Genomic DNA, 14819 nt, shown 5'->3' with positions numbered 1-14819 from the left:
AAGGCCCCACAGCCTATCATAGTCTGGACAATAGTTAAAAATCCAAAGTTTGGGGGGCTGGAGAGATGGCTCAGCGGTTAAGAGCACCGACTGCTCTTCCAGAGGTCATGAGTTCAATTCCCAGCAACCACATGGTGGCTCACAACCATCTGTAATGGGATCTGATGCCCTCTTCTGGTGTATCTGAAGACAGCTACAGCGTACTTGTATATGATAAATAAATAAATCTTTAAAAAAATAAAATCCAAAGTTTGGGCTGGAGAGATGGCTCAGAGGTTAAAATTATTGGCTACCCTTCCAGAGGTTCTGAGTTCAATTCCCAGCAACCACATGGGGGCTCACAACCATCTGTAATGGGATCTGATGCCCTCTTCTGGTGTGTCTGAAGACAGCGACAGTGTACTTATATACATAAAGTAAATAAATGTTTAAAAAAGTCCAACATTCGGGGTTGGAGATTTAGCTCAGTGGTAGAGCACTTGCCTAGGAAACGCAAGGCCCTGGGTTCGGTCCCCAGCTCCGGGGGGAAAAAATTAAAAAAAAAAAAAAAAAGGTCCAACATTCAAAGTCTCTTCTGAGATCTTCATGCAATCAGTTAACTGTAATCCTCTATAAAATCAAAATAAAAAAGCAGATCACATACTTCCAACATATCATGGCACATAACATGACTGGGTTTTTAAAGAAACCAAAATTCTTCTACATTTCTCTCTTTTAGTTCAAAAATGACTTTTTCTCTATAATCAATAAACTATATACAATAAGAACAATTATGAGAACTAGCAGGGAAGAATTATATTTATAATGTTTAGTCCATCTGTCTTTGGCAACCTTGGGGAAAATATCTCACTATCTATTCTATCTTAGTCCGAAGTTCTGTACCTAAATCACTTTATCATAACTTACATTTATCAACTTAAAAACAACTTTTTAGGGCTGGAGAGATGGCTCAGTGGTTAAGAGCACCAACTGCTCTTCTAGAGGTCCTGAGTTCAAATCCCAGCAACCACATGGTGGCTTACAACCATCTGTAATAAGATCTGATGCCCTCTTCTGGTATGTCTGAAGATAGCTACAATGTATATAATAAATAAATAAACCTTTAAAAAAATTAAAACAACAACAACAACAACAAAACAAACAAAAAAACCCAACTTTTTAGACCCTACAACATTTTTTAAGTCCTAAACAACTTAAGCTTTTACGTCTTTAATTTTTTTTTTTTTTGGTTCTTTTTTTCGGAGCTGGGGACCGAACCCAGGGCCTTGCGCTTCCTAGGTAAGCGCTCTACCACTGAGCTAAATCCCCAGCCCCTACGTCTTTAATCTTTAATAAGGAAAAGTGTAAGACTATCAACTATCTAGTCTTCTCCCTCATCAGAGACCTAAGAAGGGTAAATATTACCTGAGTATGTAGGAAGTGTAGAGCAAGCAGCTTCCAAAATTGTAGAAATGAGAGAGACTGTTGTTGGCTGCCCAAGGTTCCTCTCTTTCAGTGGGGCATCCAGTGTTCAGCTGACAGGCCCAGAATATCTAAGAAATATATTCATTATATTGTCACAAATATAACCCTAAATTTCTATCAATAAACATTAATCTAAGCCAATGTGAAATATTTGAGACTTGTTATTACTTGCTTAGTTTAAAGATATAATGGGGACTGGAGAGATGGCTCAGTGGTTAAGAGCACTGACTGCTCTTCCTAGAGGTCCTGAGTTCAATTCCCAGCAAACACATGGTGGCTCACAACCATATGTAAAGGGATCTGAGGCCCTTTTCTGGTGTGTCTGAGGACAGCGACAGTGTACTTATACAAAATAAAAATAAATAAGTAAGTAAATAAATAAATAAAAGAAGATATTATAAGCCACCTTTCTTTTTTCTTTCTTAGGGAGATATAATAATCTACCCTTTTTTCCCTTATATATCTCTACTGCTCTTGAAGGCAAAGGATCATAAATGCCAGTGGCTATTTTGTTATCAATATTTTGTCGTGGTTTTTCTGCCTGCTTCTTATCTCCTGGCTGACCAGGGGGAAAAGGTTCATATTTACTGCTATGGGCCGCAAGCTGGCAGGCCCTTCATTTTGTTTCCCAACACCAAGAGATTACCTTGTATGTCTCTCCTGGACCTGCATTCATCAGTCCAATGGTACCCTTTACCTCTGCAAAGCCCCGGAAGACTTGGCTTTCTTTCCAAAGAGAACTCATTGCTGTCAGAAATGGCTTGTCCCCCTTCTCTGGTGGAAAGAACCATATCTCTCACAGTAAAATCATCAGACATTTAGAGATCTGACTTGGTCACAGCATCTTTATGAGTGGCCTAATACCCTGTGGTTAAAGCAGCAAGGATTTTGATACCTGAGACCTCTAGCTACAGCTTGTCCTATGATATTGGCATGATGCTTGTGAGAGCCAATATCATGTCTCCCTTATTCACTTATCCATTGGTGCTGCTTATGCCTTTAACAGACTAATAGGTCTAATAACTCTTACATTTAGTATTCACAGTCTTTTTTTTTAAAGATTTATTTATTTATTATATATAAGTACACTGTAGCTGTCTTCAGATACACCAGAAGAGGGCATTGGATCTCTTTACAGATGGTTGTGAGCCACCATGTGGTTGCTGGGAATTGAACTCATGACCTCTGGAAGAGCAGTCGGGTGCTCTTAACCGCTGAGCCATCTCTCCAGCCCCTAGTATTCACAGTCTTAAACATTAGAGTCTCTATCAGCATCTGTCTGGCATCAGAGTTTGATATAGCTCTTTTTTTACAGCTGAAACCAAGCTTTACAAGAAATCCGTGAAAGCTTCCTTAGAGCCTTGTACAATCTTAGGGAATGAGGCTCCTCAACCTTATCCCAAACTATTTTTTTTTTAAGATTTATTCATTTATTATATATAAGTACACTGTAGCTGTCTTCAGACACACCAGAAGAGGGCATCGGATCTCTTTACAGATGGTTGTGAGCCACCATGTGGTTGCTGGGAATTGAACTCATGACCTCTGGAAGAGCAGTCGGGTGCTCTTAACCGCTGAGCCATCTCTCCAGCCCCTAGTATTCACAGTCTTAAACATTAGAGTCTCTATCAGCATCTGTCTGGCATCAGAGCTTGATATAGCTCTTTTTTTACAGCTGAAACCAAGCTTTACAAGAAATCCGTGAAAGCTTCCTTAGAGCCTTGTACAATCTTAGGGAATGAGGCTCCTCAACCTTATCCCAAACTATTTTTTTTTAAGATTTATTCATTTATTATATATAAGTACACTGTAGCTGTCTTCAGACACACCAGAAGAGGGCATCGGATCTCTTTACAGATGGTTGTGAGCCACCATGTGGTTGCTGGGGACTGAACTCAGGAAGAGCAGTCAGTGCCCTTAACCACTGAGCCATCTCTCCAGCCCTCAATCTTTTTTGAAATACAAAAAAAGGAGGAGGAAGAGGGAGCTGGAGAGATGGCTCAGTGGTTAAGAGCACCCAACTGCTCTTCCAGAGGTCCTGAGTTCAATTCCCAGCAACCACATGGTGGCTCACAACCATCTGTAAAGAGATCCGATGCCCTCTTCTGGTGTATCTGAAGACAGATACAGTGTACTTATATATAATAAATAAATCTTTAAAAAAAAAAAGGAGGAGGAAGAGAAGGAAGAAGAAAAGGAGGAAAAGGAGGAAGAGGAAGAGGAAGAGGAGGAGAATAGAGAAGAGCAGGGAGAAGAGGAGAATGGAGAAGAGGAGGAGGAGGAAGAAATAGAAATTCCCCTCTGAGAGCAGAGTGGGAAAGAACCCAGAGCCAGCAGCAGCAAATTAACTTTTTGGTGGTACCCTGAGGCAGAATATTCCTTCCTTCTTCCCTTGCCACTTCTTCTATGGCATTGGAAATCATGTGTCTCATTTTACCTAGCTCTAGGTTAGGTGTCACTTATAACTGGACTTTTTGGCTTTTTTATTGGGTTCATTTATCTAACACCCTTCTCCACCCCTACTCTACCCTAGTCCCTTCTGTATCATCATATCTCCAAACAGCTATCATCAATCCAGCAATCCAGCAAAAGCCTCAAATGCAACAGCCTGGACCAGCAGTGGCAGGGAGAAACAGTGGAGGGAGTAGCAGCTGTCACCAGCCCGCTTGGTCCTCTTGCATTTATACTCTCTCTTTTTTTTTTTTTTTTTTTTTTTTGGTTCTTTTTTTCGGAGCTGGGGACCGAACCCAGGGCCTTGCGGTTCCTAGGCAAGCGCTCTACCACTGAGCTAAATCCCCAACCCCGCATTTATACTCTCTTAAGTGCCCCCAAAATTCCAAACATAAACTAGCTACAGCTTGCAAAAATCACACCCCTTCTAGAGCATGAGACAAATCATAGTGGCTGTGGACAGTCCGAAGCAACCCCATATCCCCTGCCTGGGATTGAAACAAAAACATAATCGCATAACATAACTGGGTTTTTCAAGATTCTCATTACTTGCATGTGTAGGTTTCACGTGCCATGGCAGGAGTGTGAAAGTTGCAGGACAGTTTTGTGACGTCAGTTCTCTCCTTCTACCTGTACATGGGTTCTGAGGATTGAACTCAGATCATCGGCCTCGCATGTCTCCCCTGCGTAGGTTAGAGAGGGGTGTTGGGGGTAACAGAAGGGAGAGAATAGGCCATTTTTCTACCAAAGGCATATGTGTTCTTCTTTGCTCATGTATTCCTGTTAGAGAAACTGACTGAATCAAGGAAGGCCAGCATCTGCCTGGGATGTGGATTGTGGTGGTCCTCAGCCTTGAGTTCAGCTACTAAGGATTCAATGTAACCCTGGAAGGGGGCGTGTCCTACAGTCTGAACTGATGCTCTTGTCTCGGATGCATCTGTAAGCCACGGTAAGATCTCTTCTCTTCTCTTCTCTTCTCTTCTCTTCTCTTCTCTTCTCTTCTCTTCTCTTCTCTTCTCTTTCCCTTCCCTACTCCTCTCCTCTCCCTCCTCTCCATCCTCTCCATCCTCTTCCTCCTCTTCCTCTTCTTCCTTCTCCTCCTCCTCCTCCTTCTTCTTCCTCTCTCTCTCTCTCTCTCTCTCTCTCTCTCTCTCTCTCTCTCTCTCTCTCTCTCTCTCCCCTGCATCTCTGCTGTCCTCTCTTTTTAGCTAACCTGTTTAATACCTTTTTTGGAAGGTGAGCGTTGCTTGGATGTTGTATTCTAGGCTTGTATTAATCATAAAAGTAACAACTTACACACTTCACTACTTCACTGAATTTTCACAGTAACCCGTGACACTGAAGTACCTATTTTTTTTTTTTTTTCCCGGAGCTGGGGACCGAACTCAGGGCCTTGCGCATGCTAGCAAGCGCTCTACCACTGAGCTAAATCCCCAACCCCCTGAAGTACCTATTTTACACAAGGGGAAAGAAAACAGACTGAAATCATTTAAATTAGTAACTAGTAAGTTGAATTAAAACCACACCTGCCTGTATTCACAGCTCAGGACTCTATTTTCAAATTTTATTTAGCATTTATTAGTTTATCTATATGAAAAATTTTCCCCCCGCACATGTGTTCTTGCAAGTGTGTGTCTGGCGTCCTCGGGAGGAAGGCAAGGGCATCAGACTGTAACAGCTGATTTAAGCCACTACGCTGATTAGTATAACTTCTATGTTAACATTGTTACAAAATAAATGCCCTAGAATCTGTACAGTTTATCCTTTTACTTATGTAAACGAGTGTTCTATCTGCATGTACACCTGCATACTAGAAGAGGGCATCAGTTTAGTTGATTGTGAGCCACCATGAGGTTGCTGGGATTTGAACTCAGGACCTGTGGAAGAGCTGTCAATGCTCTTAACTACTGCACCATCTCTCCAGCCTCAGCTTATTTTGAAAATTTTGCTTATTTTTTTTTATTTATATGGGTGTTTTGCCTGCCTGCCTGCATAACCTGGTGCCTGTAGATGCCAGAAGAGGGATCTGTCTCCCTGGAACTGGAGTTACAGCCAGTTTTTTTTTTTTCTCCTTCGGAGCTGGGGATCGAACCTAGATGCCTTGCGCTTGCTAGGCAAGCGCTCTACCACTGAGCTAAATCCCCAACCCCAGCCAGTTTTGAAATACAGCGTACATGCTGGGAACTTTGCAAACCAAGGTCCACTTAAAGTACGGCTATGACTCTGTTCTTGAAGTGATGGACTCAAGAACATACCAGTCTACCTGGTTTTCAAAAGACCTGGTCTTTAGCCCGAGATGACTGCAGTTCCGAGGACGATCCACTAGAGGAGGCAGCGCCAAGACAACCGTGCCTCTCTTTCCCACTCTCACCTCGTTTGTCAGCCTAGGAGAAAAATCCCGCCTCCTGACCCATAAGGCCACGGGGCCGGAAGTCCCACTCTCTCTTCCTGTTCTCCACCATGGCGGTGAGTAGAGCAAGAGTTGCTTTTGCCTCTCTTTCATCCATCTCCATCCGCGGCCGGCGGAGCCCACGAGGGCTGTTTCGCCGGTGGCTGGAGGAGGACGGAGCCCGCGATGCTGGTGGCATTAAGACCGGCAGGGCTGTGCGGGCGCAGGGCTCGCCCGTCACGTCGCCGCCCATCGTAGGAATGGGGCTCAGGTCAGCGGCCCCGAGGGCCCAGACGCGGGGTCTGGGGGCTTCCGGGAGCGCGAGCGGAATGTGCCGAGCTCTCTGTCGGGTCCCAGCCCAGGGGACTTGAAGCTTGTTTGGTGCTGGGGAGCATCTGCGGGTCCCTACTCAGGACTGGTGCTCGCTTGCAGACAGCTTGGGAAGGAGGAGGGCAGGTCGCGTAGGCCGATGTTTCCTGTAGTTTGTCATTTTAAGGTTACATTGTATTCTCTCCTGTCTGATTGGCTTTCTATAAGCTCTTGTGTCTATTACCCAGAAACATCGACCGCCTTAGCATTCAGGCTTACTCAGTGCTCCTCCGCCCCAAACACTGAGACCTTTTTAGTCCTTAGTCCATAGGATTCGGGACCGTAGAGATCAGACTGGAGAAGACATTGGCTTCTCGACTTTGACGGCTGCGTTTACTCTTTTCTGCAGCAAGATCAGGGTGAAAAGGAGAACCCCATGCGGGAACTTCGTATCCGCAAGCTCTGCCTCAATATCTGCGTGGGGGAGAGTGGAGACAGACTGACCCGAGCAGCCAAGGTGTTGGAGCAGCTCACAGGCCAGACCCCTGTGTTTTCCAAAGGTGAGTGGTGATGGGCTAGCCAGAGAGGCGTGGATGGAAGGCCTCAGTCCATCTAGCCGGAACAGGAGTGCGAATAGGGAGCTAGAGTAGACGTGTAGTATTCCGCCTGGTTGACAGGTAAGAACAGGGTTAATACATTACACTGCTGGGGTGAGAGACTATCCGTTCTTATTCTTAATATTCATGTTCGTATCTGAGTACTCTGTTTGCTTGACAGAAGAGGGCGTGAGATGTTGTTATAGATGGTTGTGAACCACCATGTGGGTGCTGCTGGGATTTGAACTCAGGACCTCTTTAAACCACTGAGCCACCTCTCCAGCCCCCTATCAGTGCTTCTTAACTTTAGGCTCTACCTCAGCTTCCTTAAAATGAATTCTGATTCCCTTGTGTGGCCACATGGGAGGTGTTAATGTGCTTGAAACATGGGGTCTGTTGGGAGTGTGGTTATAGGTGGTCTGTTGTTGGGATTGGATACCCTTTCTTAGTACCACCGGTGAGCCTGGGCTAGTTAGCCTCAGGACATCTGGACAGTCGGCCTTTTGAAAATACTAGCTTTTACCAATGTCAACCTCCCAGCTTGTCCCTTCCACACCCCATTCTGGATTTTGAATGCAGGTTCCTGTATGATAGAGCATAATGTTAAGCTAGGCCTGGTAGCCTATGATTGTAACTCCTGTACCCGGACTGAAACAGGAAGATTGCTCCCAGGTCAAGGCCAGCCTGGGCTACATTTGACATTCTCAAGGAGTATTAACGGTGCTAACCTTTGTCTCTGACTTGCCTAATGTCATGAACTCTGGGGATTGTAATGTTCTTAGCTGAAGTGCGGCTGGGGACATTAGAGCTGGAAAGCTCTGTTCTGTGTTGGTGGGTGAGGTTGATTAACACGTTAGATGCCGGGCAGTGGGAGTAAAATGTTACCTACCTCTCTGTTCCCTTCTTGCAGCTAGATACACCGTCAGGTCCTTTGGCATCCGGAGAAATGAGAAAATCGCTGTTCACTGCACTGTCCGTGGAGCCAAGGCAGAGGAGATTCTGGAGAAAGGCCTGAAGGTGAGGTGGGCTGGCCTGGAAGTGGGGAACATTTGATGGATGATGAGAGATGATTTGGTTTAAGGGAAGGGTTGCCTGTTCTCCTGGCTGGGATGCACAGAGTTTTGGTTTTGCTCCGGACCTTCTGGGTGTTGGTCTGAGCTCATACTATGCTCTTTAAACACAAGGAATAACCTGGTTGCTCTTTATGTCTCCTCAGGTGCGAGAGTACGAATTACGGAAGAATAACTTCTCAGATACCGGCAACTTTGGCTTTGGGATTCAGGAACACATTGACCTAGGCATCAAATATGACCCAAGCATTGGCATCTATGGCCTGGATTTCTATGTGGTATGTGGAATGTGGACTTCTTGATCCCAAGCTGCCTGTGGGGAGAGGGCCTGCTGCTCCTCTGTCTGTTGTCCGCACATGCTGTCTTGCTGTTGGGATGTAGTGCTGGGTTGAAGTCTGTGTCTTGTCTGCCTGTGTGTCCCCCTTGAGAGAAGGGCCTTGTTCTAGCAAGTGTACAGGTTCAACCACACAGGGTTGACAGGTCTCTGCTGTGCAAAGCTCTCTGGGAGAAACCTGTGCTGCCTTTGTCCCTGGCATTGGCTACCCTGTCTCCACTCATCCCTAGTCTCTGGCACACGTGAGTTCTGTGGGGAAGACATGGAAACAGACTGTGCTCAAGTGGGGTTTTCATGTGGAAATGACTCTGTTACCACAGTGCTTCTGTGAGAGCAAAGAGCCAGACGTAAAAGTGAGACCTGAGGGGGAGGTCGGTTAGGGCGGCAGAGCTCTGGGCAGCTTCTGAACCAAGGGGGTGAGTGTGCCTTTGTGCCTTTGGGTGCTTTACATTTCTTCACATTACACATGTTGAAGGTTTTTGTTGTGAGGCAGGGTCTTTGGTTTACAGCCCAGGCTGGCCTTGAACTCCCTGCATGTTAGTATTACATGTGTGTCTGGTGCCTAGAGGCCAGAACAGGTCAAGGGAATCAGATCCCTCTTGAGACTGACGTTACAAGGCTGGAGACCAGTTGGGGAAGGAGCCTGCAGGGCATGTGTGTTCAGAGCTTGGTGTGTTGTCCGGGTAGCTAACGACACTTCCGTCCAACAGAGGTACTGGTCTTGCTTCAGAATCTGTTAAGTTTCTGGATGACTTGAAGATCGGTCTCTAATGTGTGAGTCTTGTCTGTCCACTGGTGACCCGGCCCTAGGCTGGCTAGATGACTGTTGGTTATTCTGGCACAGGTGCTGGGTAGGCCAGGTTTCAGCATCGCAGACAAGAAGCGCAGAACAGGCTGCATTGGGGCCAAACACAGAATCAGCAAAGAGGAGGCCATGCGCTGGTTCCAGCAGAAGGTAAAGCTGATTTCCCCCAGTGAACTGGTGGTGTGTGGTGCTGGTGGCTGGTGTTGGGTGGGAGCTCTGAACACAGTGCTGTTGGGTGGGTAGCTTGTGGAAAGATTGGATACTGGGGTGACTTCGTTAAACGGCTCCCAGGGTTGGTGGTGGAAAGGTCTTGAGTGTAGGTGTCTGGAGTCAGAATTGTCAAACTAGTTTTTGCTGCAGTTCTTGCTGTGGACGCTCGTTCTGAAAACAAAATTTCTTCTCTTTCAGTATGATGGCATCATCCTTCCTGGCAAATAAACTTTATCCAAAGGCCAATAAAGTTTTCTCAGAAATGCATGTGTTACAGTTGTGTGTTTGTGAAGTAGTGTGGCCACACTCAGATCCTGGGACCTCAAGCATTTAAAGCCCCAATGGGAATTACTGGCAGCTGCAGCCTGCCTCCTGTACACCGTGTTTCACCGCAGCTGAGCTGAGCATTGTGTTCAAGTGCCCTGCAGATGGACTGTGGTGCCGAGGCCCAGCTTAAGTGGGTTTTGAGCAACGCAGGATTGGTTAGGGTTTGGATTTGGTTGTAATTAAGGGCTGGATCAGTGCCCCCAGGAGTCCCTGGTTTGTGACTTGGTGTGTGGGTGTGTGGCAAAGGGATCACAGCTTCTGGTGTGGTGCTAAAGACTAAATTTTGACTTTGCTATTCATAGTTGAGTTGCATTTAAAATGAGATGATTGGGCCACCTGGTTAGGAAGGCAAATGTCTGATTAGTGATAGTCTTCCATTGATAGCTGTTACCTGGAGCAAATCTGTCTCACGGAAACATCATTAGACCACTAGTAGGTGTGTAAGTACTCAAATTTTGTACAAAGAATCTTGGCTTGTTTTATGTGAAGATAGCTGTAAATAGTGATCAAAAGTCATTATTTTGTGGACTGGGTAGGTGGCACAGGCAAGCTTGCTGTGTGAGCCATTACTCCAGTCAGGTAGGTGCTGGGCTCTAGTCAGCCGCCTAATGGCCTTGTGGTCCTGGTTTAAGGTTCTGTTGGACAAGGAGCCTTCACAAAACCGTTTAACCCATTTCCTTCCAATCGTGCCTTAGACAGCTGTTTTCCCCACAGTCTCTGTCTCTTGCTGTCCTAGAACTCCTTGGTCACCAGGACACAGAATCCTAACCCTCTGCCTCCTTAGGCTTTTTTGCTCAGGGGTTAAAGGCACACAGGGCCATGCCAACTTTTAAATTTTCTTTTAATTCAACTTTGTGTGGGTGGGTTTTTGCATGTGGGCCTGTACTTGGCTACCAGTGGAGGCCAGAATAATGCAGGTGGCATGTGACACGCCTACCCACAAGTGGGGTTGTGCCATGTCTGCTACATGGACATTGGGAATCAAACCTGTCTTCAAGAACAGCTGGTGCTCATTACTACCGAGCCACCCCTCCTGCCTTCTGTTTGCTTACTGAGACCTCAGTAAGTGAGCTGAAGGAGTAAAATTTAAGTACCTGTAATTAAAAAGCACAAAATTTATAGTCAAGCAGAAAATGGAAAGAAACAGAAAGAGGTAGGCCTAAACATGCCCGGACAAGCCTGAAATAAGGCTGCCAAGTCATCAGTGACGATAGCTGACCATAAAGGTAAACAGTCTCCACAAGGCCGAGGACCATCTGGAGTCGCCCACTCTCCCCTTCCTCCCAACCCCTCTGAGGTTAACTTGACCGCCAGCTAACCAAAATAAACCGCCGTACCACATCGCTGGAATGTTAAATCACACGTGCTACTTGCTGATGTAGTCGCGCACCAAAATTAGCCCGCCACTGCTTGAATCAGCCAATTACGTGTAGCCACGCCAAACTCCCTAAACTTTTCCTGTATAAACCCCTGATTTCTGAGCTTCGGGGTCGACTCCTCTGTCTCCTGCGTGAGACAGGTGTTGGCCCAGATCTCCATCATTAAACTGCCTCTTGCTTTCGAGTCAAGCGGGTCTCTCTTGTTTCCTGGGGCGCGCTATCCTGAGACTCGAGGGAGGGTCTTTCATTTTGGGGCTCGTCCGGGATCTTTGCGCGACCCCTGGGGACCCGGAGACCCCTTGGAGGTACGTTGGTGTGAATCCTGAATGTTAGTGTGCGGCACCGCAGTGTGCATGTGTGTTTTGGTTTTGGTTTGAAACAAAGGGAGTGAACGTGGAATCCCACTCCATCAGAGGTCGCGTTCAGCTGCCTATTTAAGTCTAGGCGCGGACGAGTGTGCTTGGACGTGTTAGTGTCTGTTGTCTGTATTCTGTTTCTGTGTTTGGTGTTTTTTCTTTGCCATGGGGCAGACTGTGACAACCCCTTTGTCTTTGACGGTGGACCATTGGACAGACATTAGGGCAAGAGGACGGGATTTGTCATCAGTGGAAGTTAAAAAAGGTCCTTGGCAGACTTCCCCCACCCCCCCGGAGCTGGGGACCGAACCCAGGGCCCTAGGCAAGCGCTTTACCACTGAGCTAAATCCCCAAACCCCCTTGGCAGACTTTCTGTGCTTCCAAATGGCCTACTTTCGGAGTAGGTTGACCGACCATAGGAACTTTTGATTTGCCTACCATTAGGCCCGTAAAGGCCATTGTTTTTCAAGAAGGACGGGGATCACACCCGGACCAGCAACCGTATATCACAAGATACTTGAGGAAATTTTTCCTCGATTCGGGATACCAAAGGTAATTGGGTCAGACAACGGATCTGCCTTCGTCACCCAGGTAAGTCAGGGACTGGCCATCAACTGGGGATAAATTGGAAATTACATTGTGCTTATCGACCCCAGAGTTCAGGACAGGTAGAAAGGATGAATAGAACTCTAAAAGAGACCTTAACTAAATTGACCTTGGAGACTGGTGGGAATGATTGGACAGCCTTACTCCCATACGCCCTTTTCCGGGTTCGAAATACTCCTAGGACTTTAGGCTTAACACCCTTTGAGCTAATGTTTGGGGCGCCGCCGCCCATCTATATGACTATAGAAAGTAAAACTTGTCCTGATGTTACTCCTTCCAATATTCCCCCTTCTCGCCTCCTAGCTCGATTAAAGGCACTTGAGGTCATGAGAAAAGAAATCTGGGGGTTGGGGATTTAGCTCAGTGGTAGAGCGCTTGCCTAGGAAGCGCAAGGCCCTGGGTTCGGTCCCCAGCTCCGAAAAAAAGAACCAAAAAAAAAAAAAGAAATCTGGGAGCAGTTAAAAGAGACCTACATCGCTGGTGACCTGCTGGTACCGAATCAGTCTGAGGTGGGAGACACGGTCCTGGTGAGAAGACACAGAGCAGGGAACCTTGAGCCACGGTGGAAAGGACCTTACCTGGTGTTGCTGACTACCCCCACTGCTGTAAAGGTAGAAGGGGATCCATGTGTCACATGTCAAGAAGGCTCCCCCAGGGATTGGGCAAGATGAATGGACATTAAAAAAGACTGATAGGGGTTGGGGATTTAGCTCAGTGGTAGAGCGCTTGCCTAGGAAGTGCAAGGCCCTGGGTTCGGTCCCCAGCTCCGGAAAAAAAGAAAAAAAAAAAAAAAGAAAAAGAAAAAAGACTGATGATAATCCTCTGTGTCGTAAGGGTGACCCCGACCGGAGACTTCAACTCACATCTCACACTTCAACAAACCCAAGAAATGCTCAATAAAAGAAAAGGAAGGGGGGGGGGAGGTTTTTGTGGCCTTTAACTGTGCTTGATTTCAGAAAAGAAGAAGGATGCTCTCTCCATGGATGTTTTTGTGCCTTACAGCTGTAAGTGCCTCCCCATACCAAGTCTTTAATTTTACCTGGATTATTACTAACCAAGCAGGAGACATTGCAAATTCCTCCTCCACGGTTTCTGCTACAACACCTTGGCATAATTTGGAAGTAGATCTCTGTTGGCTGGCCCTGGGGGCTGACACTGCATGGGGCACCCCCGGTCACTATTTGCCCCAACCTAAACCTGTTAATACTCAACAGAGATATAGCACTGTCCCAGGGTGCTATAATGCCGCAGCTAGAACTTACTTGATTATGGCACCCATATACATTTGCCCAGGTCTCATAGAGACTGCTCCCTTACCACAAAATGTGGCCACGCTGTCGATTATTTCTGCAGCTCTTGGGGGTGCGAAACTACTGGAGACACCTATTGGAACCCCTCTTCCTCCTGGGACTTCATTACAGTTAAAAGGAAGAAACCCCCCAAAACAACAACTTAATTCAGGACCTACACCCCTTAACCGGAACTGCATTAATAATTGGTGCAATCCCTTAGTCATTTCATTCACAAAAGCAGGAAAAGAACAGTACTGGGAAAGCCGCGGATACGAGTGGGGCCTCCGCTTATATATAAACGGAAAAAACTCTGGACTAATCTTTAAAATAAGATTACTTAAGTCTATCCCAAACCAGCAAAACAACATTGCTGTTGGTCCTAATTCAGAGCTGCACCAGAACAATAACCAAGCCCAGAGGGAGGGTCTTTCAGAGCAAAGTTTGTTTCTGAGACAGGGTTAACTTTTCCTGTCTCCCAAGCCAGGGTCTCCTGTCAGCTAGAGTGGCTTAGAACTAGCTGGGTGCTGGAATCCTGTGCCACCACACCCAGTTTACACAGTGCCAGGCAAGTCAGCCAGAGGAGGGCGACCTCACAGCTACTCTGAATTAGGTAATTGTGACTTGAGTAAACATGCTCAAAACAGCTAAGCTAGCTTGGTGATTAACTGATGTGGGAGCCTGATTTGTAGAGAAGGCACACAGTAAAAAAGTATTCCATAAGCTAGGATGTGTAAGGTCCCTCCCTCTACCCGTGGTTCAATTCATAACTGGGAAAACTGCAGTTACAGAGCTTGTTAGCAATGAAAATAAGGTTGGGAGTCAGCACATGAGCAGGCTGAAGTGTTAGGAAGCCTGACAACCACTGAATGTAGCCTTGGTGGGCCAGAAACTCACTTTTATACATTAGTCCCCCATTTGAACTAGAGACCCAAGTTTTTGGGGGTTTTGTTTTTCTGTAGACCAAGTTGACCTTGAACTCAGGGCCGCCTGCCTCTGCCTTCCTACATGGGTACCGTTGTACTGTCTGCAACTGGGAGGGCTTTACATTTGTGATTTTTTTTTTTTAAATCATGCTTCTGCAGAGAATGGATGTTTAGCAACCATCTGACAAGTGCTGGGAATTGAACCTGAGTCCTCTGGCAGAGCAAGTTCTTAACTGCTGAGCCATCCAAATTTATGCTGATGTTATTAACATACTAAAACTGGGCTTCTGGCTTAGTGGAAGCAGTGT

General features: G+C 46.3%; 1 protein-coding gene and 1 long non-coding RNA gene across 5 annotated transcripts in view; one reads left to right on the top strand and one right to left on the bottom strand.

The window, feature by feature from the left end:
- LOC134487012 (uncharacterized) overlaps positions 1–14819 on the bottom strand; it is a 55322-nt gene that overhangs the window by 18371 nt on the left and 22132 nt on the right. Inside the window, exon 3 of one of the 2 annotated variants that reach the window (XR_010066682.1) lies at positions 1405–1532. This is a non-coding gene — a long non-coding RNA (uncharacterized LOC134487012). Of the gene's footprint in view, positions 1–1305; positions 1533–14819 lie in introns of those variants that run through there. The other variant, XR_010066681.1, reaches the window with a different exon arrangement.
- Rpl11 (ribosomal protein L11) lies at positions 6253–9891 on the top strand. 3 transcript variants are annotated; one of them, XM_006239224.5, is made up of 6 exons: positions 6253–6381; positions 7023–7173; positions 8120–8226; positions 8426–8557; positions 9458–9568; positions 9827–9891. In XM_006239224.5, the coding sequence occupies exons 1-6, from the start codon at positions 6376–6378 to the stop codon at positions 9854–9856; spliced, it is 537 nt and encodes a 178-aa protein (XP_006239286.1). In that variant the 5' UTR covers positions 6253–6375; the 3' UTR covers positions 9857–9891. The 3 variants fall into 3 exon arrangements, with proteins under 3 accessions (XP_006239286.1, XP_038966338.1, NP_001020910.1); XM_039110410.2 differs by lacking the exon at positions 6253–6381 and adding an exon at positions 6543–6575; NM_001025739.1 differs by lacking the exon at positions 6253–6381 and having other exon boundaries at positions 6681–7173.

The sequence above is a fragment of the Rattus norvegicus genome, chromosome 5, assembly GCF_036323735.1.
Source record: "Rattus norvegicus strain BN/NHsdMcwi chromosome 5, GRCr8, whole genome shotgun sequence".
NCBI classification, from domain to species: domain Eukaryota; kingdom Metazoa; phylum Chordata; class Mammalia; order Rodentia; family Muridae; genus Rattus; species Rattus norvegicus.
This window is presented reverse-complemented; position numbering and strand designations above follow the sequence as displayed.